Source organism: Eretmochelys imbricata, chromosome 7 (assembly GCF_965152235.1).
Source record: "Eretmochelys imbricata isolate rEreImb1 chromosome 7, rEreImb1.hap1, whole genome shotgun sequence".
Taxonomy (NCBI): Eukaryota; Metazoa; Chordata; order Testudines; family Cheloniidae; genus Eretmochelys; species Eretmochelys imbricata.
Window position 1 is genome coordinate 29,309,401 of NC_135578.1, and position 27,015 is coordinate 29,336,415.

General features: G+C 42.8%; 1 protein-coding gene across 1 annotated transcript in view; it reads right to left on the minus strand.

Moving 5' to 3' along the window:
* Positions 1–25,018, minus strand: part of NINJ1 (ninjurin 1) — a 34,174-nt gene extending 9,156 nt beyond the window's left edge. Inside the window, exons 1-2 of the mRNA XM_077822625.1 lie at positions 24,605–25,018; positions 6,536–6,770 (exon numbers count right to left, since the gene is read on the minus strand). Of these exons, the coding sequence (XP_077678751.1) occupies positions 6,536–6,770; positions 24,605–24,685 (316 nt within the window). The 5' untranslated portion in view covers positions 24,686–25,018. The remainder of the gene's footprint in view (positions 1–6,535; positions 6,771–24,604) is intronic.
* Between the last annotated feature and the right edge of the window lie 1,997 nt (positions 25,019–27,015).

Genomic DNA, 27,015 nt, shown 5'->3' on the forward strand with positions numbered 1-27,015 from the left:
TTGAAAACTTGTCTTTACTCATTTATCAGATGATCTACCAATGAGAACCGGTAAAGTCTAGCCTCTTATGCCAGAATGGGCTGTATATCCTTTCTAGACAGCCCAATCATCTCTCTCCCATCTGTTCCAATAGGAGATCTCTGTACCTGCCCCCATATCTACCCACTGATGGCTATTCCTACGGCTTCTGGTTCTTATTTTTAGAAAGCAGGAGCATTATTTCATCTATGATACATTAACAGAGAGTGAAATTTCAAAGCATCACAGCTTGCAGTCACTCTTATTTTGAGCATCAGCTGTGTCAACATTGTTTTCTTTTCTTTGCTTGCACTTTTCCTTGCTTTAACTGCTGAGGGGAGGACAAATAAGAGAAGATAAAATTAGATTGGTGTAGGCCTCATTTTCAGATCTTGTAAACTGTATATATGAGTAATATTAAATATGAATATGCTTGTGTAGGATTGTGTGAAATTTGGCAGGACTGTTCAGCATTATGGCAAGCCAAAAATCTCCTCTGACCACTTTTTCTCTAAACAGGGGCTCTGTAATTTATAGCCTGATTCAAATATCATTGAAGTTGGTGGGCAGACTGTCATTGATTTCAGTGGGCTTTGGATCAGGCCCTTAAAGAGAACTAATGAGAGGACATCTTCCTCTAACTTTGGTTGGTAGTAAAATACATAAATTATATAAACAAAAGAAATCTGAATAAAATGTTAAGTACCATGCAGGCTCTGGCAGCAACAGTGTCATAAACAGTGTTACCAAAGCCCCTTGATGTGCAGTTTGCGAATTCTGTTATACAAATCAGGGTGGGGTTTTTTTAGCATATGGGTAGGGCCCTATCAAATTCACGGCCATGAAAAACACGTCACGGACCGTGAAAACTGGTCTTTTGTGTGCTTTTACCCTATACTATACAGATTCACAGGGGAGACCAGCATTTCTCAAAATTGGGGGTCCTGACCTAAAAGGGAGTTGCAGGGGGGTCACGGTATTGCCACTCCTTACTTCTGCGGTGCCGTCAGAGCTGGACAGCGGAGAGCGGCAGCACCTGTAGGCCAGGTGCCCAGCTCTGAAGACAGTGCCCAGCCAGAAGCAGCGCTGAAGTCAGGGTAGCAGTTCTGCAGCCTCCCCCTACAATAACCTTGCGACCCACTCCCACAAATCCTATTTGGGGTCAGGACCCCTACGATTACAACATGATGAAATTTCAGATTTAAATAGCTGTAATCATGAATTTTATTATTTTTAAAAATCCTATGGCCATGAAATTGACCAAAATGGACCATGAATTTGGTAGGGCCCTACATGTGAGCATTGTCAACACTGAAGAACTACTGACCCCATTTGTACTTAAACTAACTCAGTTACAAATGGTTCAGTGAATCCCGGCTAGTCATGCTGAATTAGTTTATGACCCATTGCAGGTTTGCCCTGCGTCCGTGCTAGTGGTGCCCTAAACTCCCTCGATTCCAAAGGCTCCTGGGGATCTGTCCCATAGTTCTCGGCTCTGTTCCCAGAAGCAGCATGCTGTGAGAGACTTCCCAAGCCAGCCAGAACACTGTAGGGCAGTAGTGGGGGGACGGTTTGACCATTTCAGCTACTCTGCACCTACACTGACACTAAAACTTGTTGGGAGTTAACCCCGTAGGCAACCCTGAAAAAACAGGTTATGTAGCGTCGCTGGTAGCATGCTTGTCATTTGTGTGTGTGGAGGTGTGTCTTCTAACATCTCCTGGATCATTGTAATGCATGGCAGTTCCAGACAAATGAACTACAACTCCTTTCTTGTAGTATTTAAGAAAAGGGTTTATTAAGGCTGGCTGCTGGTGGAGGGGGAAAAAAGACAATGTATATGTACCTAGAGGATCTCATGTGTTAGACATCAGGTTACAGAGAAATGTCATTTTGATGATTCATCAAAATTGGGGGCGAGGAAGTAGGTAAAATACAGCTCCATCTAGTAAAGCAGAACTCTGAGATTTCAGATGGAATTATAGTAATCCTATTTCATTATTATAGTACGAAACATGCAGCTAACCTCAACCGTTCTTTAGTACAGTTATTCCTACTCCTTTTGTCATAGTAATCCAATCCCACTATCATTTCAGGCAGCCTAAACTATTTCAAAATACTCTCTTTTTCCCCGTTCTAAAAAGTTGTTAACGCTGCCATGGCACCTTCAAGGAAAAGTGTGCAGAAAACCAGTCTCTCCAAAGGACAGGCCATGTGTAATCTTCCATCAGTTTAGAACCAGAAGGAAATAGCAAACTTATTTCTCAAATAGCAGACCCATTCTGCACTTGGTCTGTGTTTGTGACAGGGAATACTGGCCCTTTATGGCAGGCTCATGGCCCTGTTGCTGGTTCAATCCAGAACATGGGAATTCTTCAGAGTTCTTGTTCCCACTTCTGATGGGAGTTGGAGGCTCACAGCAAGGAATGATGGGAAGGAGTGCCAGGATATATTTTGCCTCCCAGTGAGACCACTCTGGGCCTCATCTGAGCAATTGGAGGAAGCTGCCTAGAAAGCTGGATAGCTGGAGAAGAGAACCCTGGGAGCAAGAGCAGCCTTGAGCAAGGACACATTTGGGGAGGGTGGTTGGGTGTTGGACTGAGCGCTTGTCGCCCCCTCTTTCAAAGCTGGAGTTTCTAGGAGAGGATGGAAGAAAGAGGGAGAAGAGTTGCTGATCTTCTCTAGAGAAGGGTGAAAACTGGCATACTCTGGGACTGATCTATAACAAAGGGAAAGAGACTGAATAATGGCTTCAACTTCCATTACCCTGAAAGGGGGGGATGGGGAAGTTTTTGTTTGGCCAGAGAGCTAACCTGTCTGTCCAACAACCGTACACTGAGGCAGCAGACATATCTGCACTGTGAAAGGCAAGCTGCCTTTACAGTGTCTCATGCCTTCATTTCATTTATACCAAGGAGGGGTCCAACTTGACTGCTTTGATCTCCACTGTGGTTAGTGCAGGGGTGCCGGAACAATTTGCATAGTGGGGTGCTGAGAGCCATTGAACCAAACTGTAAACCCTGTCTAGAATGGAAACCACTTCAAGCTAGGGGGTGCGGCCGCACCCCCAGCATCCCTAGTTCCAGCACCTATGTGGCAGTGTGTCACTGGGGAAGAGCCTCTCAAATAGGAACACCCTAAGCAATTCAGAGCTCTATAAGTCATGCCAACACTTGACACATCTAGAAATTCACAGGCAGCAAGTGCTAATCTTAAAGCACCAGCTAAATGTGCTGGCTGAACACCACTCTGTTTACTAAGTGGGCTGCTACACAGCTGCCTTATCTCTAGCTTCTGAACAGTTTGGGTGTAGCCCCCAAATAGAACACATTACAGGTTGACAAAAGGTATGGGTTAGAGAAGAAAGGTCCACATCTGAAAGAAGATTGCAGCCTGCTAGCCAGATGTAAATGTTAAAAAGCAGTGTCTGCCACTGCTGAGAGATGGATTATTCAGCAGCAATGGGGCTCAAACCAGTCTCTCAGCAACAATCAAAGACATTAAAGATCTAATTTCTGCCATGTATTCAGGCTGCTTTCTCTAACCTAGGGGTTCTCAAACTGTGGGTCGGGACCCCTCAGGGAGTCGCGAGGTTATTACATGTTGTGTCGCGAGCTGTCAGCCTCCACCCCAAATCCCGCTTTGCCTCCAGCATTTATAATGGTGTTAAATATATAAAAAAGTGTTTTTAATTTAAAAGTGGGGTCGCACTCAGAGGCTTGCTAGGTGAAAGGGGTCACCAGTACAAAAGTTTGAGAACCACTGCTGTAACCCATCATCATTCCTGTCTTATCTGAATTGAGTGAGTCACAGCCAGTTAGATCTCTATTCCCCAATCTCCTCCAGACACTGGCAAAGGCACTCTTCTCTCCTGGCTGGATGAGAAGAGAGAGAAACAAAGCTGGGTGCCATTGGCGTATCCAAGACACCACAGCCCATGCATCCTCACTAACTGGGAACTTCCTCCTTGGAACAGGAGGCTGCCTCCTCAGTTGTGCTGCACAGAAAGCTAATTAAGCAAAATAGCAGCCAATGAGAAATCAGGGGTGGGGTGGAGGGGTTCTTTAAGTGCCCTGTGTGAACTCTGGCTTCTGCTTTCCAGACTTCTCCTTTTTACGTATGGAAAAACACAAATATCTTACAGGCTTAATTTCAAAAGAAGAGCCTTTCAAATCTACCTGAGAAATGTTTATATATATACAGCTGTCAGTAGCAAGGGGCTGATCCAATGCCTTCTGAAGTCAGTAGGACTCCCACTTATTTCAATGGGCTGTGGCACAGGCTCTTATTGAGGGGCTGTTGGTGGAAAACCTAAGCCTGTCCTCTGGCAACTTGCATAAGCATCTCAGGTCAACTCTTTAAACTTGAGCTGCAGATATTTTCGGTGTCGGTTTCCTTTTGACTAGGTGATTCTTATGAATGTTACAGCCCCAGATACAGGCCTTTTCTAAAAACTTTGCAAAGTGATGCTGGAATCTCACTACACATCTCACTCCTGTGATGGCAAAGTATATGCAAAGACTACCAAAGATTCTGATAGTGACAATGCAAATGATTCTACTTTCAAAAATGTTTTGGAAGAATGCTGCATAATTCCTTGGTGCTCTCCACTCTCACCCCAGAGACGCATGTTAGCAAATTCTAGGTTATAGTCCGTTAGCACCATTTATTTGGAATTTTCCACCAAAATGGATACTGGACCACTAATGCAACCCTGGGATTGGAGTATAGGAAATGGATTCCCCTGCACCCACCCTCCATGCACATCCCTTCTATTGAGGTCAGTGTTTTGCATAAGGAGCACAGGATCAAGCCCTTTGCCCACACAACACAGTTGCTCTGTTAATTTAGAAGGAGTCTAACTTTAAACTCAGAACTTGGATAACTAGTTCTTGGGTCTTGGATTTTCATCTGCAGTATAAATACAGAAATTCCTAGTGCTGGTACAGTAAATGTTGGTATTTTGAAAAAAATCAATAAAAATGCTGTATTAATTTCCAGCTGCATGAAACGGCAATGGGGTCTGTAAATTCGAGGATAATAGAAAATGCAAAAAGCAGAACTCGGATTCTACATAGATCAGTCCCTTTGATTTAATCCAAATTATTTCATATAATGGCAACATTCCCATTGAAGCCCAATGCAGCTAGGATTTCACCCTCTATCTTTAAATAAGTCCTAATAATAAATATATCATCTTAAATATTTTTCAGAAAAAGTATAAATGCTTTCTCTACTGATGTTTTCTTTAGTCTTACCAGTAATCAGACACATGTAACACTGGTAATAATGAATATTAATAGTGACAATAAGTTCAAAATCAAAGTGATCTTGATACTTGTGCTAGAATCTCCTCGCCAGTCCAGAAGATGGTCCCCAGGCACAGACATATCAGCTTTTACTCTGATGTTACATGTCCTGTTGGCCCAAAAGTCAAGATGAAGTGATGGTGGCTTGATCGTGGGTTAGACATGTCTTTGGTGTGAAGAAATTCTACCTTAGCTGTTTGTTAGCTAGACCATTCCTCAAATAGAATCCAGGATCTTGCCTTTGAACAATTCTCTAATAGCTTATGGCTGTCAATCCATTTCTTTCAAGGGATTATATACCAATAAGAGATGCTATAAAGAGTGAATCTCTTCTTCTTAGCTTTAAGTCCAGTTAATACTTCTAAAAATCACTAGTGTCAAAACCTGTAACGACTTTGGCATCCTTGACTATATCTTTCCATTGTTCTTTGTACGATACGTGTGATAACCAGAATGTCAGTATTCTAAAATACTCCTTAATGCCATTTATGGTACATGCAAAGTAATATCAGTTCCCCTATTTACCCCATAAGGCTGGGAGTTTTCAAATAAGTTCATTTTATTCTTACCAAGCCTTATGCTGATGTCTAGTACTCAGGACCAAATTCTGCTTTCACTCACACTGGTTTAAAGTCGTTAAAGCCATGTACAGCATCAGTGTAAAAGAAATTTGGGGTGGGGGTGTAACTAGTGATAAACTAAAGAAAACAACTAGGGTACCACTATTAGTCTGTCACATTGGTAATGTGGCGGTGGAGGACTGTAGTGTCACTTCTAATGAAGATGTTGGGGAGGAGGTGTAATCTACTCTTTTACTGATGTTGCTACAGAATAACTTTTTGGTCATTCCTTAAGACTCTGTTGCTTCTAATTGCATGAAGCTATGGTGCATAAAGAGCCTGCCCTATATAGATTTTTGTTGTTGTTTAAAGTGCACTGTATTTAACTATGTTCCTTGGTCCTCCAGCCTCACTGAAATAATAGTCTATTTTCCTGCAGTCAGCAATTAAAAATGAGGAAGCTTATCGGCAATCCACTTTCCCCAGTGAAAAGGAAGCCAACATACCAAAAACATTTCCTGTATTCTGTAGCTGAATTTTAACCTGTTCTGAGACAAAGCCATTCAAATAGCTTTCTTTCCAAAAGGAAAATGTAAAAACAGGGTTAATCCTATAGGAAAAATAAATAGTAATGTTCTTAATACGTACCAAGGAATATCAGGAGCACGCCCACGCCAATTTGAAGTATGAGGGATATGCTGATGAGAACAATAAGTGGGATGTAGAATGAGAAGGAAGGTCCTTGCTCCATTACTGCTTTCAACTGGGATGCATTGGCCATCAGAAGAGCAATGTCCAACATGCTCTCTGCAGCACTCTTCTTATTGGCATAGTGGTTCATATTAATGGGTCCATTTCCCTGCAGCCAGCGTTGTGGTCTAGGCTGAAAGTTAAAAAAAATTCCAGTTATGAATATGTCAAGTTTAACAGGATAGCGAGCTAAAGAAGGGACTCTGGACCAGGGACTGATTTCCCTAATAGTTCTGCTCATCCCTGTACTGCTCTCATCTGTTTCTGTGTGCTCACACCTACCAAGATCCTCTCATCAAGGAGCAATAGATTATGCCTGGACTTAAGGCAGATATATACAATGTACTAACTGTTAGAAGCATGTGCATCAGAATTTCCATGTCACAAGAGACAGAAAGTTTGGGGAATCTGCATAATCTAAAGGCTGAGAAGTGTAGAAATTGGACTGCTTTTAAACATTTTTAAAACCAGGGCTATACATTAAACCAGCAGCTCTCAACCAGAGGTACGTGTACCCCTGGGGGTACACACAGGTCTTCCAGGGGGTACATCAACACCTCTAGATATTTACCTAGTTTTACAATAGGCTACATAAAAAGCACTAGCGAAGTCCGTACAAACTAAAATTTCATACAGACAATTACTTGTTTATACTGTTCTATATACTATACACTGAAATGTAAGTACAATATTTAAATTCCAATTGATTTATTTTATAACTGTATGGTAAAAATGAGACCGTGAGCAATTTTTCAGTAATAGTGTGCTATGACACTTTTTTTCTATTTTTAGGTCTGATTTTGAAAGCAAGTAGTTTTTAAGTGAGGTGAAACCTGGGGATATGCAAGACAAATCAGACACCTGAAAGGGGTACAGTAGTCTGGAACGGTTGGGAGCCACTGCTTTAAACACCCACTATACTGGATGAAACTCCTCCCTATGTGGGACAAGACCTATGCACCACCTGAGTCATTCAATAATCCTATCTGAGGATTTGTTGGATTAAACTGCTGCATAAGCCTTTGTGCCATCCAGATACACTGGTGGATATTCCCATGCTGTGCCCACCCCAATACGTATGTGGATATTCCATTTCTGATCTCATGTGATGGGAGATGATTAAGATACTTTCCCCCCCACCCCCTGCTACAAAGGCAATGGATTTTTGTTTTGAAAGGTCAGGGGATTTCTAACACCAAATGCCAAAAAAGCAGTAATCTATTGGGGAAAGCAGTAGACATAGCAGGTCTGTTCTCTCTTGCTTTTTTTCCTTCCTCATCCTTTAGGATATCAGTAAAACTGTCATTGGCAACAGATTTCTAAAGGAATTAGGCACCTGGTGAGATTTTCAAAACTGCCCAAAAGCAGCTTATGTTGTGGCTGTGTTGGTCCCAGGGTATTAGAGAGACAAGGAGGATGAGTTAATATATTTTATTTGGACCAGCTTCTGTTGGTGAGAGCGACAAGCTCTTGAGCTTACATAGAGCTCTTCTTCAGAAGCTCGAGAGCGTGTCTCTCTCACCAACAGAAGTTGGTCCAATAAAAGATATTAACTCACCCACCTTGTCTCTCTCAAAGCAGGTTAGGCACCTACCTCCCTTTGACCTCTTTAAAAAATCTGGCCCTTGGTAAACACTTAAAACTATGAACCAAATTATGCCTTCTGTTACACCCATGTAGCACAACTGTATACCCAGGCACCTCTACCCACCTCCATGAAGTTGCACAGGCATAAGAGGGAGCAGAATATAGACCTTTGATGTCTGATTTAATAACTCTTCTTCCTTACTGAATGTTTAATTATGCAAACAACTTCCTTTTCTCTTGGGTGACTGACTGTATATGAGCTTCCCTCTTGTCCACATCTTTGGTTTCTAACTACTTCAATATAATTTCTTTTGAAAGATTATAAAAAGTGTCATGGCTGGGGTTTTTTGGTTTTGGGTTTTTTAACTCCCATTTGTTAGGGATATTTTTACTATATAAATGTTTTCTTTGGAAAGGCTAAGCACTGTGGGGAAAAGTCTCTATTTAAAGGTTATTTCAAATTCAGAAGACACTCTCTAATTAAACTGGTCAGTGGCTGTGATCAAAGCATCCAAACTTCCAGTTTCAAAGCCAGTTCTGCCACTGTCCATCCTGTGCTTGTTGTCTTTGAAGCTAGAAAAATTTCAGTGCATTAAATGTTTTATGCTATATCACGTAACTGCCCAGTTCCTTGCAAGAGAACAAACTGCAAAATTTGACCTCATTTCTCTGGACACAATTTAAATAATGTACTGAGAGAAAAATGTCATGAGACAGCAGTGATGGGAATGAAGCCATGTAATCATAGCCTCACACAGAGGATTACTGAGACTTGGTGAAAAGAGGAAGTGTTAATTTTTCAGATCAAAACTTCAGTCAGTCAGAAATATCTATTTCTTTAGTTTTGTTTAGCTCCCATGGTATTAAATTTTTTTTTAAAAAAACCCAACCCTATTTGCCCCAGTTTCCTGTGGGGGAAGACATGGACACATGCTACTGAATCACTTATATAAACATTACAGTTCCTCGAATGATACCGTCTCCCTAACAGAAGTGAAAACCCTTGTGGCTGTGTTCCCATTACCTTCAAGGAAAAGCAGCACAAAATAAATGTTGGAACTATTGAGCAAAAAGACTTAAACTAATATCACCTATTATTAATTGTACAATATAGGCCATATTCTGCCTGTGGCTGCAAACATATAATGCCAATAACATCAAAAAGTTGCACAAGCGTAACAGCAGAATTTGGCTTGTGTGACTCTATTGAAAATAACTTTTTTTAAAAAAAATTTTTATGGACTATAAAACTGATCCCATTTGTGAGGTTTTGCAATAAGTTCATAACTGAGGAAGCATAACTATCTGTTCAGGTATCTGCTGGCTAATTGTTTGCTTCTTCCTTCCAAAGAAACTGACTTAGAGTGCAATATTTGACCTATGGTAAATAGTAGATTGGTTTGACCCAGGCTCCAATTCTAAATGAAGAAAGCAGACTGCGAACTGGTGCAAAGATATTTTGTGCCCTAGGCGAAACTTCCACCTTGCGCCCCCTCTCTCCTTCCCCCAGAGCATCGCTTATTATAAACTTTCAAAAATGAATACTGCATAACGTGGCATTGTTCATTAGAATTAATACACATTCGGCTTGAAAATTTATTCTTTCTTCTTTTTGCTTGTCTGCCTTCCACTTACGAAATTGTGCCCCAGACAATTTTTCTCTATCTGCCATGAGGCTGCAACAACTGAAAACGAAAAAAAATTAAATTTTATTCCTATCAGTTCTTTTTCTTGTTCACTATTAAAAGTAAAGGATAGAGAATACATGTCACTTCCTGAGTCACTATTTGAATTTCATCAATTGTGTGACGTAAACATTTATTAAGAGATCAAGATGACTCTTCCTTAAAATTAAGCAATATTGATTGTAATCAGAAATACACCCTTTTTAGTCACGTATACTTCATTCATTCTTTCATATCAAAATCTACTACGTTTTATTCTACCTTTAGACTATCCAATTATTGTTAATAAAATTTATAAAATTAGAATGGCGGATACTCCATCATACAACAACTGACAATCTATATGACAAATTTCAACAAACTACACACATTTGCACATGATAAACATATACACTCAGATACTGAACATACACACACAATTGACACAAAGTATTAGTAAAATGATGCAGCAGCAATTGCAAGAGTCTTAGATCTGAAACAACTCAACAAAAATAGTTAGCCTCAGTCGACAACCTCCGAAAACTAGTGAACGTAGCATTATAAACAGGCTGTCAGAATGGGTGATGGCTGCACACAACAAGAAAAATGACGTCCTTGCCACTTTGTACTATAGTGAAGCAGTACACTCATGCCCACAATGCAGAGTTGGTGTAGGCTATAGCTGTAATGTACAAGAGAACAAGTTAAAATGCAAGTTCAACAACAGTTCTCTTTTCTTTATTCATTTGTTTTCTGGCAATAGTGTAAAAAAAAAATTTGGGGGGGCACCGCTTTTTGGCTCCCCCAAATCTTGGCGCCCTAGGCAGCTGCCTAGTGGTTACACCGGCCCTGTTCCCTATCCATATTGCAATAAAATCTTTAGGGCCCAGTCTTGGAGCTCTCTCTGTTTTCCCTTTGGCTTCAATGGGAGTGGGAACATGGCCTTAAATAATTTACTTTAATACACAACTCTTCATTAACTACATGTAAATGGACTGGGACTCATTCCGCTTTAATTTCCACCTGTGGATACAATAGGGTGCTCACGCATCAGAGTGAAACTTGGCCCAGTCCTTATACCAGGAAAAGCACTCCCACATTTTTAAACATCCTGGGAGGATGGGGGACATGGAGGGTTAATATCCTGATTCATTAAATCGTCTATTATAGTGGTCGCTGGGTTCCAGCCCCACGTAAGGGTTATGGTCAATAGACAGCCTTAGTCACCGACCTCCTGTTCTGAGCTACTGCAGAGCACCTCTGTTGAGCACTGTGCTTTGGGCTTTTGTGGCTCATAGAGCAAACAAGTACAGTAATTTGGGTTTGAGTTGCTTTTCAACAATAACTACTTTAAATAGCGGGGAAAGTAAGGCATGGAGAGAATACCTACACTTGATATTCTAGTGTCCACTCCACTGAATTCATGTCCCATTTAAGTTTACTATTGACATTTTATATGGTGACTCTAACACTCTCGGAAATTCAGATGCAGCTGTTCTAACAAGTTAACAAATTCACCACTGAAAAATGTCAGTCCTCTACTGTATGAAAGTATTTCCAAACACCCTTTAGCTGAGGAAATGGTGGTATTTATCGCTTTTTATTTGGGGAGAGGGAAAATGTAACCAGAAAAGTTCCAGTAACTTCCACTCCCTCATTAGGGAGAGGTACTTCCCATCTGGCAAGGGAAGAGGAAAGAAACAGTGCATGGATTAGTGTGTCAGAATTGAAGATTGACATGCTGGAAGATCAGTTTAAGGCAACTGCTGAAAATACTGATTTAGTCAGTAGTACTGCAGAGGCTTTGCTGTCTACGGCAGTTAGAATCGGGGAAAAAAAGGCATGTTAGATAGCAATATCTATGTTTAAATACTATGTAGGAGGAAAGCAGGAAATGATTTCATACTGTGATTAAGAAACAGCATGTAGCTGGCAGGTACCAGTAAATTAGGTCTCTGTGCTGCAGCTTCTTGGCTTTAGAAGATTTAAGCCTGAATCATAGAATATCAGGGTTCGAAGAGACCTCAGGAGGTCATCTAGTCCAACCCCCTGCTCATAGCAGGACCAATCCCCAATTTTTGCCCCAGGTCCCTAAATGGCCCCCTCACGGATTGAACTCACAACCCTGGGTTTAGCAGGCCAATACTCAAACCACTGAGCTATCCCTCTCCCTAAAGCAAAGTGAGACACAGAAGCAAGGTCTATGCTAAAGCTTGAACTGGGCTTACAATAACTGTCCAAAATGCTTTTTGCTATGCGGCTATAAAATGCCATCCAGTGCTCGCTGCAACGATGCTGTAACAGTGCCACGTATTTAACCAGTGCTTTCCATTTTATAAGCACTGTTCAGAAACCACAGGGTATCTACCTTTTCCCCTCCACAAGGGCAACATTTGCCCCCTGCAGAAGAGCTGGGATTGCTCACTTCTGCAGTGGCTCCTGGCACCCTGTGACTCTGTCCAGTTCTAATGCAGCTTTATGCTATGTCTACACTGCGAAGTGAAGGTGTGACTATAGCGTGGATAGACATGCCTATGCTAGCTTTAATCTAGCTAGCCTGGACGACAATAGTAGTGTAGATGTGATGGCCCAGATTTACCTACAGGCTAGGAACCAGAGTGTACGCAGGCTTCCTGCAGGGTTTGTACTCTGGATGCCAGCCTTTGTTGCCCCATTTCTACTGTTACCAATGCTAGCTAGATTAAAGCTAGCATGGCTTTGCCTATCTGTGCTACAATTACCCCTTCGCTTGCAGTCTGAAATACTGCTAATGCTGGCGGCACTTCCTCAGCCAGTGCCTGGCCCTTTTTAAGGAGCTTCCCACACAGAGGGGAGACTACAAATAAATGGGCACAGATTCCAACGATAGTAACCTTTTCCAGTGAGTGCAAGATAGATTAAGTGTTTCCACTACAGAGAGACCCTCCCCCAGCCAGTGAAAGGCTGGATCTTCAGAGGGCCCTCTGGTATTTGGGGCAGGAGTGATGGTGCGACTGTATTTCCCCCTTTCTACAAATGTATACAGGAAGGGTAAGATCCAGCTACAGAAGGTTCTTTCCATGCACATGTCTAGGATCTGTCTCCCTTACTGTTTTTTCCAACATGCTTATTTTACCCACACTGTGTAAAGATCCATAAGGAGCAGTGAGAGGACACCTGCTGCCAGACAGCTTATGGAGTAGTGGGGAGACAATTCTATGAAATATATTCCCCATCCTTTTTTCCTGGAGCTCTCTGCATAAATGTGGCTGGGATAAAGCTGTTTCTCTGCCTCACAGTCAGTGCCGTACCTTAATAGCCTTGCACACACCAGAGAATTGCATCCCTGCAATATGCAGCTAACCTTACTTGGATAGGTCTAGATGACGTGCAATAAAAAATGTAAGCAACTCTCAGCACTACACCACAGCTAGCACTGTCGCCATCGCTCGTGGGGCTACACCAGTGGATGAATAACTTTGGGCGATCTGCCTAATGTAGATGTGGTCTTGGTTTACATGAGCACTGCCATGAGCAGGGGTGAAAGTAAGTCGAGTGACTTACCAGGACGCTGGGGCCAGCTCTGGCCCCCAGAAGGGGTGGAGCCTAGGGCAGAAGGGGCGGGGCTGAGGGGGTCAGAGCCAGCCCCAGCCCACCCTGTAAGGTAACTGCCCTCTCCCCTCCCCTCCCCTCCCCTCTCCCACCGGGGCAGCGGAAGCAGCCTGGGGCTCTGGGGGCTATTTAAAGGGCCTGCGGCTCCCCTGCTTCTACCACCCCAGTCCTTTAAATAGCCTCCAGAGCCCTGGAGTAGCGCCGGTGGGGCTCCAACGGCTATTTACAGGGCAGGGGTGGTAGAAGCAGAAAAATCCCTGGCCCTTTAAATAGCCACCAGAGCCCCGCAGCTGCTACCTCAGGGCTCCAACAACAGGGCTCTGGAGGCAATTTAAAGGGCCTGGGGCGCCAGCCACTGCTGGAAGCCCCAGATCCTTTAAATTGCCCCCTGGGGAAGCCAGGCTGCCTTAATACAGCACACCGGCTCTTGCCAGTACGCCGTACCAGGGCATAATGGCTTACTTTCACCTCTGGCCGTGAGCCAGTGCTGGATGTGATGATGGTGAGTCTTGTTCCAAGGAACTAAAACATCAATACTACTGGCATGTTTCTGCACCACTGCAAATACTCTGCATCTTTAGTCACAGTGTGGTGTGATGCAATCCCATGCCATGCTCCTACCACCAGAATTATCTAGTACAGACAAGTTACTGACTATATTTGGGGGGGGGAACCTCACAAGTGTCTGAGAATGGTTTCAAAGAAGCCCTCATGTGAACAAGATCTTAGTGTATTCACTTCCATGTTAACAACCAGCATGCACGCACGTCTGCCACAGCAGAGCTGGTATCTGAGCTCTGCATAGGGTGACCAGATAGCAAGTGGGACAGGGGGTGTGGGGTAATAGGCGCTGTCAAGGTTCCTTCCCCACTCTGAACTCTAGGGTAAAGATGTGAGGACCTGCATGAAAGACCCCCTAAGCTTATTCTTATCAGCTTAGGTTAAACGCTGCCACCACCAAAGTGTTACACAAAGAACAGGGGAAGTGCCCACTTGGAAACTTCTCCTCCCTCCCCCCCACCCCCCCAAATATCCTCCCAAGCACTACACCCCCTTTCCTGGGGAAGGCTTGATAAAAATCCTCACCAATTTGCATAGGTGAACACAGACCCAAACCCTTAGATCTTAAGAACAATGAAAAAGCAATCAGGTTCTTAAGAGAATTTTAATTAAAGAAAAAGTAAAAGAATCACCTGTAAAATCAGGATGGCAAATACTTTACAGGGTAATCAGATTCAAAACATAGAGAATCCCTCTAGGCAAAACCTTAAGTTACAAAAAGACTCAAAAACAGGAATATACATTCCATTCAGCAAAACTTTATTTTATCAGCCATTTAAACAAAACAGAATCTAACGCATATCTAGCTAGATTGCTTACTAACTCTTTACAGGAGTTCTGACCTGTTCTAGTCCCGGAAAAGCCTCACACAGACAGAGAGAACCCGTTGTCCCCGTCCCCCCCCCTCCAGCTTTTAAAGTATCTTGTCTCCTCATTGGTCATTTTGGTCAGGTGCCAGCGAGGTTATCCTAGCTTCTTAACCCTTTACAGGTGAAAGGGTTTTTCCTCTGGCTGGGAGGGATTTAAAGGTGTTTACCCTTCCCTTTATATTTATGACAGGCGCCCATATGAGATACAGTCCCAAATACTGGAACTGTCCCTAAAAAATCAGGACATCTGGGCACAAACCATGTTTGTCTGTGCCGTGTGTTCTTTAGCTTGTTCTGAAAAGGAGAGCTGTGAAAAGCTTTCCCATCTCCAATCTCTGTGGCTCTTCTGAGAGCAGTGAGAACCATTTGCTGAACAGCTTCGTTTTTCATTGACAGAGCTTTCCCACCCACCCAGCATCTTGCAGCCCCTTTTGTGGGACCACTGTCTTCACCAGCAGTGTTTACTCTCGTCTGTGGGGAGCCAACTAATTAAGACACTACATCAGAATAGTTGCATTGTTTTCCTTCTCTTAAATCTTTACCAAAAGACTAAAAGGGTAACGAGTAACCCAATGCTTATTTCCCCACAGTACGGTTAATTTTAGTAATATTTTACTGGCAACTGTGTGGGTAAAAGAATATTTTGCAACTACTTGTTTTTACTGACCATTCTGACCCTGTGCCTTCCAGTTCATGGGGATTTCCTTTGTAAAAAGAGCCTTATTCCTTACACCCGATGACTCAACAACAAAAATGCTCTGGCTTTTAGTTGCAACTCAGGGACAGTATCCACTTCAGGTAAAGTTTGAAAACAAATATCAAGGCAGTTTGCTAAACATACAGGTCTTAGAGTAGCAGCCGTGTTAGTCTGTATCCGCAAAAAGAAAAGGACTACTTGTGACACCTTAGAGACTAACAAATTTATTTGAGCATGAGCTTTCGTGAGCTACAGCATCCGATGAAGTGAGCTGTAGCTCACGAAAGCTTATGCTCAAATAAATTGGTTAGTCTCTAAGGTGCCACAAGTACTCCTTTTCTTTAGTCCGGTCTTGTGTGTATTATAGTAAGGCTCTAGCTTTTATTGCTCTTTGACTCAGTGGTGAAAGTTACCTGATTGAAAAGCCTGAAGACCAAACTTCCCTGTTCATTCACTAACCTACGCTGTCTACTTAAGCTTCCACACACTAGCACACTAACATGCCTAAAGTCTGACAAAGAGGAATGGCTGATAGGGGGATGGGGGGAAGAGGAATTTAGTCTTGCTATTCAAACTTTGGCCTTTGCTGAGAGTCCCCAAAAGGGTACCAATTACACTGTCAGGAGAGGTAAAAGTGTCAGTACCAATTCGCATGCTGGTTTTTTATGTGGATACCTCTCCACACTGGAAATTAGTCTGCAAACACCAGCACCACTGAACACTCATTTCTTTCATTCGCTCCATAACGATGTTAAAGTTCACTTCTGTGACTTTCTTGTGCCCTTGCATGTATGAAAGAAAATGCACGTGACTTCACGCGCTGGAGATTTTAATGTATGCCCTTTTGCTTCTGGCTTACATGCAGCTATTGTTCTGGTTAGCCTCTTACATTTCTCCCATCATACACCTGCTTTCTAAGAGGATAGAATTAAATACTGGTTTCAGAGTTGTTTGTTTTAGAACATGCTCTAAATCAACAGAGACCTGAAAGTTAAAAGTTATGAGCCAGATCTTGCAAATGCTTGTGCATATTGAGAGCTATAGGACTGTTAACATGAATGAAAACAACAAGGAGTCTGGTGGCACCTTAAAGACTAACGGATTTATTTTTTACCAATGAAAGCTTATGCCCAAATAAATCTGTTAGTCTTTAAAGTGCCACCAGATTCCTCGTTGTTTTTGTGGATACAGACTAACACGGCTACCCCTCTGATACTTGACAGCATGAATGAAGTTACTCATATACATGAATTGGGGTTTGCAAGATCAAGCTCTATGACTGTTAATCTATCCTTAACTGACCACACTGGAAAACCAACAGTTCAGAGCTGTTAAACTAAACTTCAATTTCCAGCTCTCTGCATATACTGCAATCTTTGATTTGTGTGCACACAATACAAATTTGGGGCATCCAATCTGAGACGCTTTGACCCTGATTCAGAATCGTTGAGCACCCACAGCTCCTGTGGGTTTCAACTGGGGCTGTGAGTGCTCTGTGCTTCTGAATATCAGGCCCCATGTCTCAAGTTGGGCTTCCAGAAACTGAAGTATCCAAAAGCACTGGCCAATTCAGAAAACTTCACCCATTGCGTGTATATAATAGACAATACTTTCTGTCTGCAAAGCACAAAATCCCCATAGAAGAAAAGTGAGGAAGGGGGACAACTTCCCGATTTTTTTTTTTTTAAGCATAAACCTAATCTATTAGTTTCCCAGTGTCTAAGTCGAAATGTTATCCCTGTAACTACACCATTAAGCTGATTACATAATTGTTTGTCAATCGCAGCTTCCCCGGCTCTCTCTCATTCACCAATCAGAAATATGATGGGTAACTATGTGGTCACTCACAACCAGAAATATCTTGTTTTAGGCATTCTGTCCTGAAAAGACTCCAGAACCCTTGCTGCTTTTCAGTATTATGCCTAGGAAAATCTTTGGAATGGTGGCAGCTATGCAACAGATGGTTGAGACCTTCTTGTTTTTCTATCTCCTCAAAGATAAAACCGCCAAAGGACCATGCCCACAACACCACACTCAACCACTAGTTAACTACTGACTCAGATAGAAGAATACCACATACGGAACTTAGGGTATGTCTACACTGGCATGTTTCTGCACCACAAATTATACCACTTTTATTAAAACGCTGTTGCGTGTCCACACTGTGCTCCTTGTGACGCTTGAGAGCATCCACATTAGCAGGTCTTGCCATGGCAAAGACAGCAGTGCATTGTGGTAGCTATCCCACTGTGCAACTGGCCGCAGGGTTCTTTGGGAAGGGTTTGCAATGCCTCATGGGGCAGGCACAGCATCACATGATGCAGGTTTCCCAATTCCATTGTTCCATGGGCATCCTACTACATTGCCAGCTGCTTTTCAACTGAAGTGGTGGGGGGGAGAGTTTGACAAGGAGTGTGTGTGTGTGTGTGTATGAAGGGGTGGAGAGAGTGTGTTTTGGGGGACAGAGAGTGTGTCAGCATGTTGTCTTGTAAGTTCAGACAGCGGCAGGAAGCAACCAGTCCTGAGGCAGGGGGAGGGGGAAACCCCAACATCAGCCCTGCTTTGAAAGGGGAGGGGCGCATGTCTCCAGGGCAGCTGAGTTCAAAACAATGAGCAGAGCGGTCACTTGAGGCATTATGGGACAGCTCCGGAGGCCAATTACGCCGCAGAAAGCAATCAAGTGTCTACACTGGCAATAGAGCGCTGGAGCCTCTGTGCAAATAGCCTTACGACTCTCGTTGAGGTGGTTTTTTTGCAGCACTGCAACGGAGGAGTTTCTGTGCACAAAGTGGCTTGGCAGTGTGTACACGTCTGCAGTTTGAGTTCAAAAACCTACTTTACTGTGCAGAAACTTGCCAGTGTAGACAAGCCCTCATCAACACCACTTCCTAAAGTAGTACCTCCATTTTCTCTAGAGGTCTGGCATTCAAGTGCTAATGCAGCTCAACGATGCTTAGCTTGTGAGAGCTGGTGAGATCACATCTGAGATGTTTTTCACAGGTCTAAAATCAAGAGTATTATTATAGCAACATTATTAAAAAAGAAAAGGAAAAAGTGGGATTAATAATGTATTCAGATAAAGACAATACAGAATTCCTTAGAAAGCAATCAAGACGACAATGCATATCAAGTAGTAAAGGGTTTTAAAAGGAAAACAAATCCAACTTATTTAATCAAGACAAAACCATTCATGCTAGATTTCTTTTTCCCTGCATCATGTTTTCCTTTCATTTCTGTATTAAGGCTTTGATTCGGGAAAGTGTGTATGCATGAAGTTAAGTCCATCCCTATTCAGGACTGCACTAAGGGCAGCACATAAGAACATACTTAAATAGACCCAGATTCAGGAAAGCCTCCCAATCTGCCATCATTCCCAGATTAGACAAGAATGCAGTCCCTGCATGTTAATGTATTGCGTTAATGCTTACGTAGAACTTGCTCCAAAGAATGAGTGTATAACTATATACTATTGTCTCTTACAAAAGATATTGGACCAAATTCAAAACCACTGTAAGCGGAAGCAACTCCACTGAAGCCCATGCCAGGGCTGCGTTTAGCTTTCAGACTTAAATTCAAAGGGAAGGGAGGGACTGATCCTGCTCTATTTTAAATCAGTGGGAGTCTTGTCAATAAATTCACTGAGAGCAAGATTAGGCCCTGAAGCAGTATAATTACCACCCTATGTGGTGAAACAGCAAAGGTTTCTCCTTTAATACAAACTAATATTTTCTCTGCATGACACAAACTCTATAGAAGAAAATGAATATTCAGAGCCAATATGATTATTTAATGATGCTTTATAATCGCACATGAGAGTTCTAACTACAAAGCTCATGAAATCTGGGAATACCATTCTGGAAGACAAGATAACTAATGTGGCAGGTTTTCACAGAGCCCTGCTGTGGCTTGCAGACATTCTGATAGCTTCAAAATAAGTTTTAAAAGTACTACTACAACTGAGAACTAAACTTGATCCAGATGATAAATGCAGGGTACTAGAGGTCTGACTCCTGTAATCATATGGCACATCACATGTTCTCCAATGGGTTTTGCTTTGTGTGGAGCATTATCAGATTCTGCCCAGATTCAAATCTTCATTCTTCTGGTCCTTTTCTTTTATAGTCCTCTGTGTAACTGTTTCCTTGCCAATAAGCATCACTGACTTGTGCATCTTTGTTCCATGAGGATTTTAATATTGTAAAACTAATGAGTTTTGGGGTAGGCAGGATTGGGCCCTAAATGAGTAGCTTAAGTCTGGGCATTGAGCAGATAAGGGTAGACTCTCTCCCCAGAGGTTTTAGGTTTTTAAATATTCCCTTGGCGGCTCATCCTGCTTTTGAATCTGTACTTCTTTACGGTCTGTTCCCTACGTTTAGAACAGCTTCATCTTTCGTGTATGCCAAGTCGTCTTTCTTTTCTCAAATCCTGTTTGGAATATTTTTATTACCCAAACTGACCGGCTATGGAAAAAGTAAACCAACAAAAATGCTGAAAAAGCCAACTCTAAAAATCAGTTTTAATAATTTAAGACAATGAGAACTTGTTTTTAAAATGATTTTTAGAGCATCTGTAGACTGCTGGCTTTCACCTTCCATCTCTCCACTCCACAGCTATTTGGTCTTACAGCATTTGTCAGAACTACATCGTAAGCTGACTGTGCTGTGTTGTGTTGTGTGTTTGTAAAGCTCTGTTGACATGTTGCATTTGCTATAAATAATTACTACTAGCCATTAGATGAGACAGAGTTTCCATTTGAAATACGTAATGCTTCAGGACACATTTCATTCTAGTGAAGAACAGAATAATTATTTCAGGTTCCCACATGTATTGAAGTTTGTTCATTATAGTTTTAGACTGCCAGGACACCTCAGTATTCTTTATTAACATTTGCTTATGGATGCTAATAGTGAAAATACCTGCTTTGCATATCTTTCTAGCCAGAAAAAAAACTATAAATGTATGAATGGCTACAATGTGACATTAATATCCCTTGCTTTGCTATGCAACTTTTAGGTTTATTTTTCCTCTCTTTGGTAGCTTATTCATCTGACAGAATATACTGTGTGTATTGATACAGTGAGATAGCACACCAGCTATCAGAAAACTTTTGAGACAGCTTCCATATTTTTCTATTTCTTGTCCTCATTAGCTATTGCCAGCAGCACTTGCATTAAAAGCTCTTGAAAAAATCTCTCAGGCAGGATCACTGACTTTAATTGGAATAATGAAGAATAGGCTCTACTAAAAGTGAGAAAGGAACTACTCATTGTGAGCAAAGGCGTGACAATCTAGCCTAACCATAGAAGATAGGAATTTCTGGCTCTTAATATATCTCTCTCATATAGATAGATCCCTTGGGGTCCTGGCCTAGTCAATAAGGGCCAGATTTTCAATAGTGCTTAGCATCGAAAATGGAGGCTTGATTTTTCAGAAGAGCTTAGCTCCCAGTTATCCACCATGCTGAGCTCTTCTTAAAATCTGATCATAGATATCACAGTGGGATCTGTTGGGTGCTGAGTGCTTCCCCCTTTTTTAGGTATCCAAGGGTATGTCGACACAGCAAAGAAAAATACATGGTTGGCCTGTGCCAGCTGATTCGGGCTTGGGCTGTTTTATTGCTGTGTAGATTTCCAGGCTCAGGCTCATAGCCTGAGCTCTGGGACCCTCCACCCCACAGGGTCTTAGAGCCTGGGCTCCAGCCTGAGTCTGGAACTCTACACAACAATAAAACAGCCCCGCAAGTCGGAGTTCACTGGCACAGGCAAGCTGCGAGTTCTTCTTTGCTGTGTAGACATACCCTTAAAGGGATCTGAGCTTTTTTGGAAAATCTGACCCTTAGCCTCTGCCTCATTCCTCCTCCCCGCCCCTGCCAAAACAAAAGTGACACTTTCCTATTTCAGGTGTAATGGGAGGATTAAAGTTTGTAAATACCTCTACAACATTACTTTATAGAATTATTTGGTTTTAAATATTCTTGGCAATTAATTTTACAGCTGCTTATTCTTCATGTGATATCTTAATTGACTGATTGTGTGTCAGTTTCTTTGGGAAAGGTTTGCCACAAATGGAACAGTAACTACAGATGGCAGAATATAAAGCAAGAGCAGAAAACCCACTAAAGTATATAGAAAAATTCCAAGAACAGAAACTGAAAGGGAAAAACATCCCCACTTTGTGTTAACATGACCTAGTCAAAGCTATTCCTTTCTGTTAAAATGAGATGAATGAGGAATTGGCAGTTCTAAAGAGAATTTTTCAGTTCATCATTCTGACTCAAGTACATCAAGCCTGACTTGGGATCAGACATGAGTAATGCCAAAATCAACCAACTTTTTTTTTATTGTGGTACTTTTCCAGTATTTGACAATCTGCTTTAGAACTTATGCCAGTAAGGAAGGCTATATGACATCACACACAGGGCTCATCAAGGTGGGAACAGGAATCTTACACAGATGTGCCTGTGCCTTGACTGCATGGGAAAGTTTTACCAATTATACAGCTACAGTTATACTGATATGTTGTTCTATATGGACACTCTTATTCAGGCATAGGAGTGGCTTTTTCCAGATTAGCTTAACCCCCTTCACAAACAACTTAAGCTAAACCATAAAAAAGGTTCTCTTATACCAGGATAAGTGTCCACACTAGATCAGTTTAAATTTGCACCTTCCGTTACACCAAGAAAAAACTTTTGCATAGAGACAAGCCTTTTTTCAAGTAGAGGATTCAATACTTTACAGACAGATGTTGTGATTTAGGAATTTGTCAACTATTCATCCAATTAGTGGTAGAAGGTGGTTGTTGGGTTTTTTTTGTTCAGTTCTTTGGACTGATTCATGAAAAATTCACAAACAATCCTAAGTAATTCACTTCAGGCACCCGTCCCGTCCCGTCCCCCCCCCCCCCCAAACACACACACATCTTTTCCTGAACCTCTTTTGGTCTCTTCTCTATCCTCCTCACTGTTCAGGTGCATAAAGAGGACCTCTCTGCTTCTCCTTGAGTTGCTAGAGCTGCTCTGTAGGGAAGGAAAAATGCACTCAATCCTGTTGCTTCTCACAGCAGCTCTACCTAAGAGGAGGTGGAGAGTGAGCACAGGCTTGAGTGGAGGGCTGTATGATGAGCGGGACTGGATACCTGGAGCTAGGAGCTGAACAGCCTCAAGGCTGAGGACAAACAAAAACAGACAGTTAATCAACTTTCCTATGCTCCTTTGTGCTGCTCTCAGTGGATAATGAATGTCTCAGCATTTTAAAACATAGATTTTGAATAGACAAAGCAGGAGATTTCAGGCCAAAAGAGAGATTTCTCCATCAAGCTGAGTGAGCAGTCTATTCAAAAATAGCTTACACAAATGTGACTGTAAGAAAATTAGAAAATAGGGGTTGTTGTTTTAAAAGCTGTGCACTCAAGCAGGAAAGACAGAAAAACTCTACTAGAGAAATGTTCTGCCAATCTTGGAAGGAATAGATTAAAAGTTTTTTTTTCTGGTCAACTATAGTATATTTGAGATTCAAGGCATTCAAAATAGTCTCAGAATCAGATTTCCAAAGGGGATATGAACAACTGACATTTGTAGTAAGCACTATCCGCTAAATATTTGAGCCGTGGCTTCAGTTTAAATCAGCTGTCCTTACTCAAATTCCACTAGCTACTGGAGTTCCTATCTCCCTTAAATACTGTAGAATTACTCCTTGGTCACATACTGCTATGAGTCAGCCATATATTCATTAGCAAAGACATCCTTCCTATGTATATGCACGGTAGTGAGTGATTCTGTGGCAAATAGTCTCTGGTTAGAATTGATAGCAAGCTATAGCACACACATTTCCTAAAAACTCCCCTTGAACTTAATAGAACTACATTGTTTATTATTTGTAATATTGTAATACCTAAAGGCCACCTTCTGGTTTGGAGCCCCATTGGCCTAAGTACTGTATAAATATGTAGAAAGATATGGTCCCAGCCCCGAAAAGCTTATGTTCTAATTTAATGACAATGTCCAGGGATGAACAAGTGTGCTGAAACAGCAGTTGGCAAGGGAAGGTAGCAGCTCCAGCAGTGGTGGACAACCTGCGGCCCGTCAGGAGAATTTGATTGTGGGCCACAAACCATTTTGCTGACGTTGACCGTCGGCAGGCACGGCCCCCACAGCTCCCAGTGGCCGCGGTTTGCCGTTCCCGGTCAATGGGAGCTGCAGGGAGTGGCGGGCCAGCATATAGAGAGAGGAAGAACAATTCTCTACTACCTTTCCATAGGCAAACTTGGAAGTCTGAATAGGAACACGCTGTATTATATTCTAACAGAAAGCACTTTATTAATCATAGTTTTATTTCATATATATGAAGGGAAAGAACAGGTGTAATCCTGCTTCTAGGTAAATTAATAGCAAAGAAGGAACTTAAAAAGTTTTGCATGCCGTTTGCAGTCTGTTTTAGTGTGATAAATGCAAATTATATTATCCATTCCCTGAGGGACTGACTGAAGTACATGGAAATGGGGGGGAGGCGTTTGCACCTCAAATCTTAGATGCTCTTCCTAAATTTAACCCAGGACACAATACGCCCATCGAATGGGGTTCAGGATTAAAACCTAAGGCATATTTTTGCAGGGCAGAGATTGCTCCCGCTCTCCTCCGTTCGCACTTGGCAGGTGATGGGTTTCCTCCCTTCAGCCCGGAGCACACGCGGGCAGCGGTGGCAGGGGCTCGCTCAGCCCCGTCTCGTTGCGGGGTGAAGGGCCTGGCTCCCACTCCCCTCTCTGGGGCCAGCGCTTTGACCTCTGGCTTGTCAGCCCCTGACCCATCTCCCGCCTCGGGGCCCAGCGGCAGCCAGCCCCGCGCCTGTCCGACCAGAGCCCCCGCGCCTTGGCCGGGTCGGACAGCGCCTGCGCCGCTACGGCCCCGGGTCCCTCTCAGCCGCCAGGCCTCAGCCCAGGCCGGGAGCTGGTCCAGCCCCGCCTCGCAGGATGCGCCACTCGGCCCCGCGCTGCTCCTTACCCTGTCGGGAGGCGCTCGCTCGCCGCCGCCGCCGGTTTGCCCGTTCAGCTCGAGGGTCTCGGAGGCCGAGGCCGCGGCCATGGTGCTCGGCCGCCCGCGGGGAGGAGGCGCTCCGGCCGCAGCTCGCTTGCCCGCAGGGGCCGCTTATCCGCCGGCCCAGCCGCGCCCGGTATCTGCCTTCCCAGCGCGCCGCGCACCCGCATGCGGCGGCCAGCCCGGAGAGTCCCGCCTCGGAGCCCGCTCCGCAGTGGCTGCTTCCCTTTCCGCCCGGGATTCCCCTTCGTCTCGGCCCGGCACGCCCGGGCAAGCCTCGCCTGTCTGCGGGGGCAGAGCTGCCAGTGCCTGGGTGAGTGGCCGGAGGATGTTCTGAAACGTTGGCGGCTCCGCGGGGCACGGAGCCAGACCAGAAGAAGAACCAGGCGTCCGGGTTAACTCTAGAGGCAGCAGATTGGAAACCAACAACCGGAAATATTTCTTCACCCAGCACACCTTGCTGGGGATGCTGTGAGGGCTAAAAGTATCACTGGCTTCAAAAAAAAAAAAAAAAGCATTAGAGAACATTCACGGAGGATAGGTCCAGCAGTGGCTAATGGCCATGCTCAGGGATGCAGCCCCATGCTGCAGGTGTCTCTAAACCTCTTACTGTCCGAACCTGGGAGTGGATGACGGGGAATGGATCACTCCATAAATTGCCCTATTCCGGTATTCCCTCTAAAGCATCTGGCGCCGGCCGCTGTTGAGAGACTTGAATATTCAAAAATCCTGAGATTGGTTTTTAAAATGAGATGGTTTTTCTTTAAATATATTTTTAGTTCTTGCTTTCTGGTTTACAAACCTTTAGGACACACTTAGGACAGGTTTTCAAGCTTTTCTCTGGAAATGGGAGGGCTAAAATTTAATTAAAAAATGAAAGTTGACATTCTCATAAAATAACGTGACTCCAGGAGCTGATGCATCAAGAAAAACACCAAATGTAAGACTCTCAATAAAATAACAAGAGTTGGTCACACTGCAAGTTAGAAGTAGATGGTAATGGAACCCACAAATCTTGATTCCCAGCCCACTGCACTAACCACGGGACCACACTCTCCAAACATCTATTAGATAAGTGGCCACAGTAATATACAAAGCCTTATCAGTCTTTTAGTACAAGGACCATGCACTTCCGTGCAGTTCACTCTATGATGATTTTTAAATGAAAATCTTGCATAGTGCTTGCATTCAAAACACTTTACAAAATAGGGCAAAGACGTGCAGACTTGAGGAACTGCACACAAGTGAATAGTTTCAGTGGGACTATCCACAGGCATAAATATGTGCAAAGTTGGGTCTTATGTCAGGACCTGAATTGCTTGTGATACCTATTACTGGCATGCAAGGGGATGGCAGCCAGCACGTAACATACTATAGAACAATCGGGGATGAGACATTTTCACCAAGGAGATGAAGGCAAACCCCCTACTCTGACAAAAACCACCAAGAAATCTTTAATGTCCATGAAGAGCAGATAAGAGCTCTGTTTTAAGATGTTTAATCCCTTCCATAGTAAGTAAATCCAATTATCTTCCTTACTAGGAGGCATTGTTGATCCTGCTGGTTAATGCAGGGCTTTGGCAGGTAAGCCATTCCTTCCAGGTTGAGCTGTGTAGAAATAGCTGTTATAATTCAATGGGTCAAACACAGCCAAATATGACTAACCTAATATACATCAAGAAATGGGGCTATACAGGAACTTGCACTTTTTGGATGGATGAAGGCACTTGACCTTAGACTTTGTGTATCTCAACCGTAGAATAGTTATTTAGGTTGTAAATGTCATTTTTATTCACGGCCTACAAAGACCTTCAGATAAATGTCAGAAAAAAATGCATTTTAGAAAAAAATTTAATGAACCAATAACACTGAGGAGATTAAAAAGTCACCAATTTGAAATTTATTCTATTAAAAAAAAATCCGTATCCTCCTTCCAATGTTTGTGGGTTTGCAATCTCCTTGTCCTATTTTTCTAGAAATATTTTTCTTCTCTGTTACTGTGTGAATGACTCACATAAAAAGGAATGACAGACTGTACAGTGTACAGATTTTATGGTAAAGGACACCAGCACAGATCCCTAAAATAGGTAGAAACTGTGAAACTGACTATACACAAAGTGCTGTCAACTGCAAAAAGTAAACAATGTGAAAAGAAATAGAGGAAAATAATTTCAATCACTTTTTTTCCTGATGCTTTTTAAATTTATTACTGTTACAATTAACATCTATGATTACCGAAGATTGAAGGAGTATAGATTAAAAAATTACGTGGACTCTTCCTTTAACACACACACATAATCCCTTCTCAAATATCAGCATAGCTACAACTGAAATTGCTTTCCAACAGTGAAAAGGCTTTGCACAGTTACAAGTTGTTC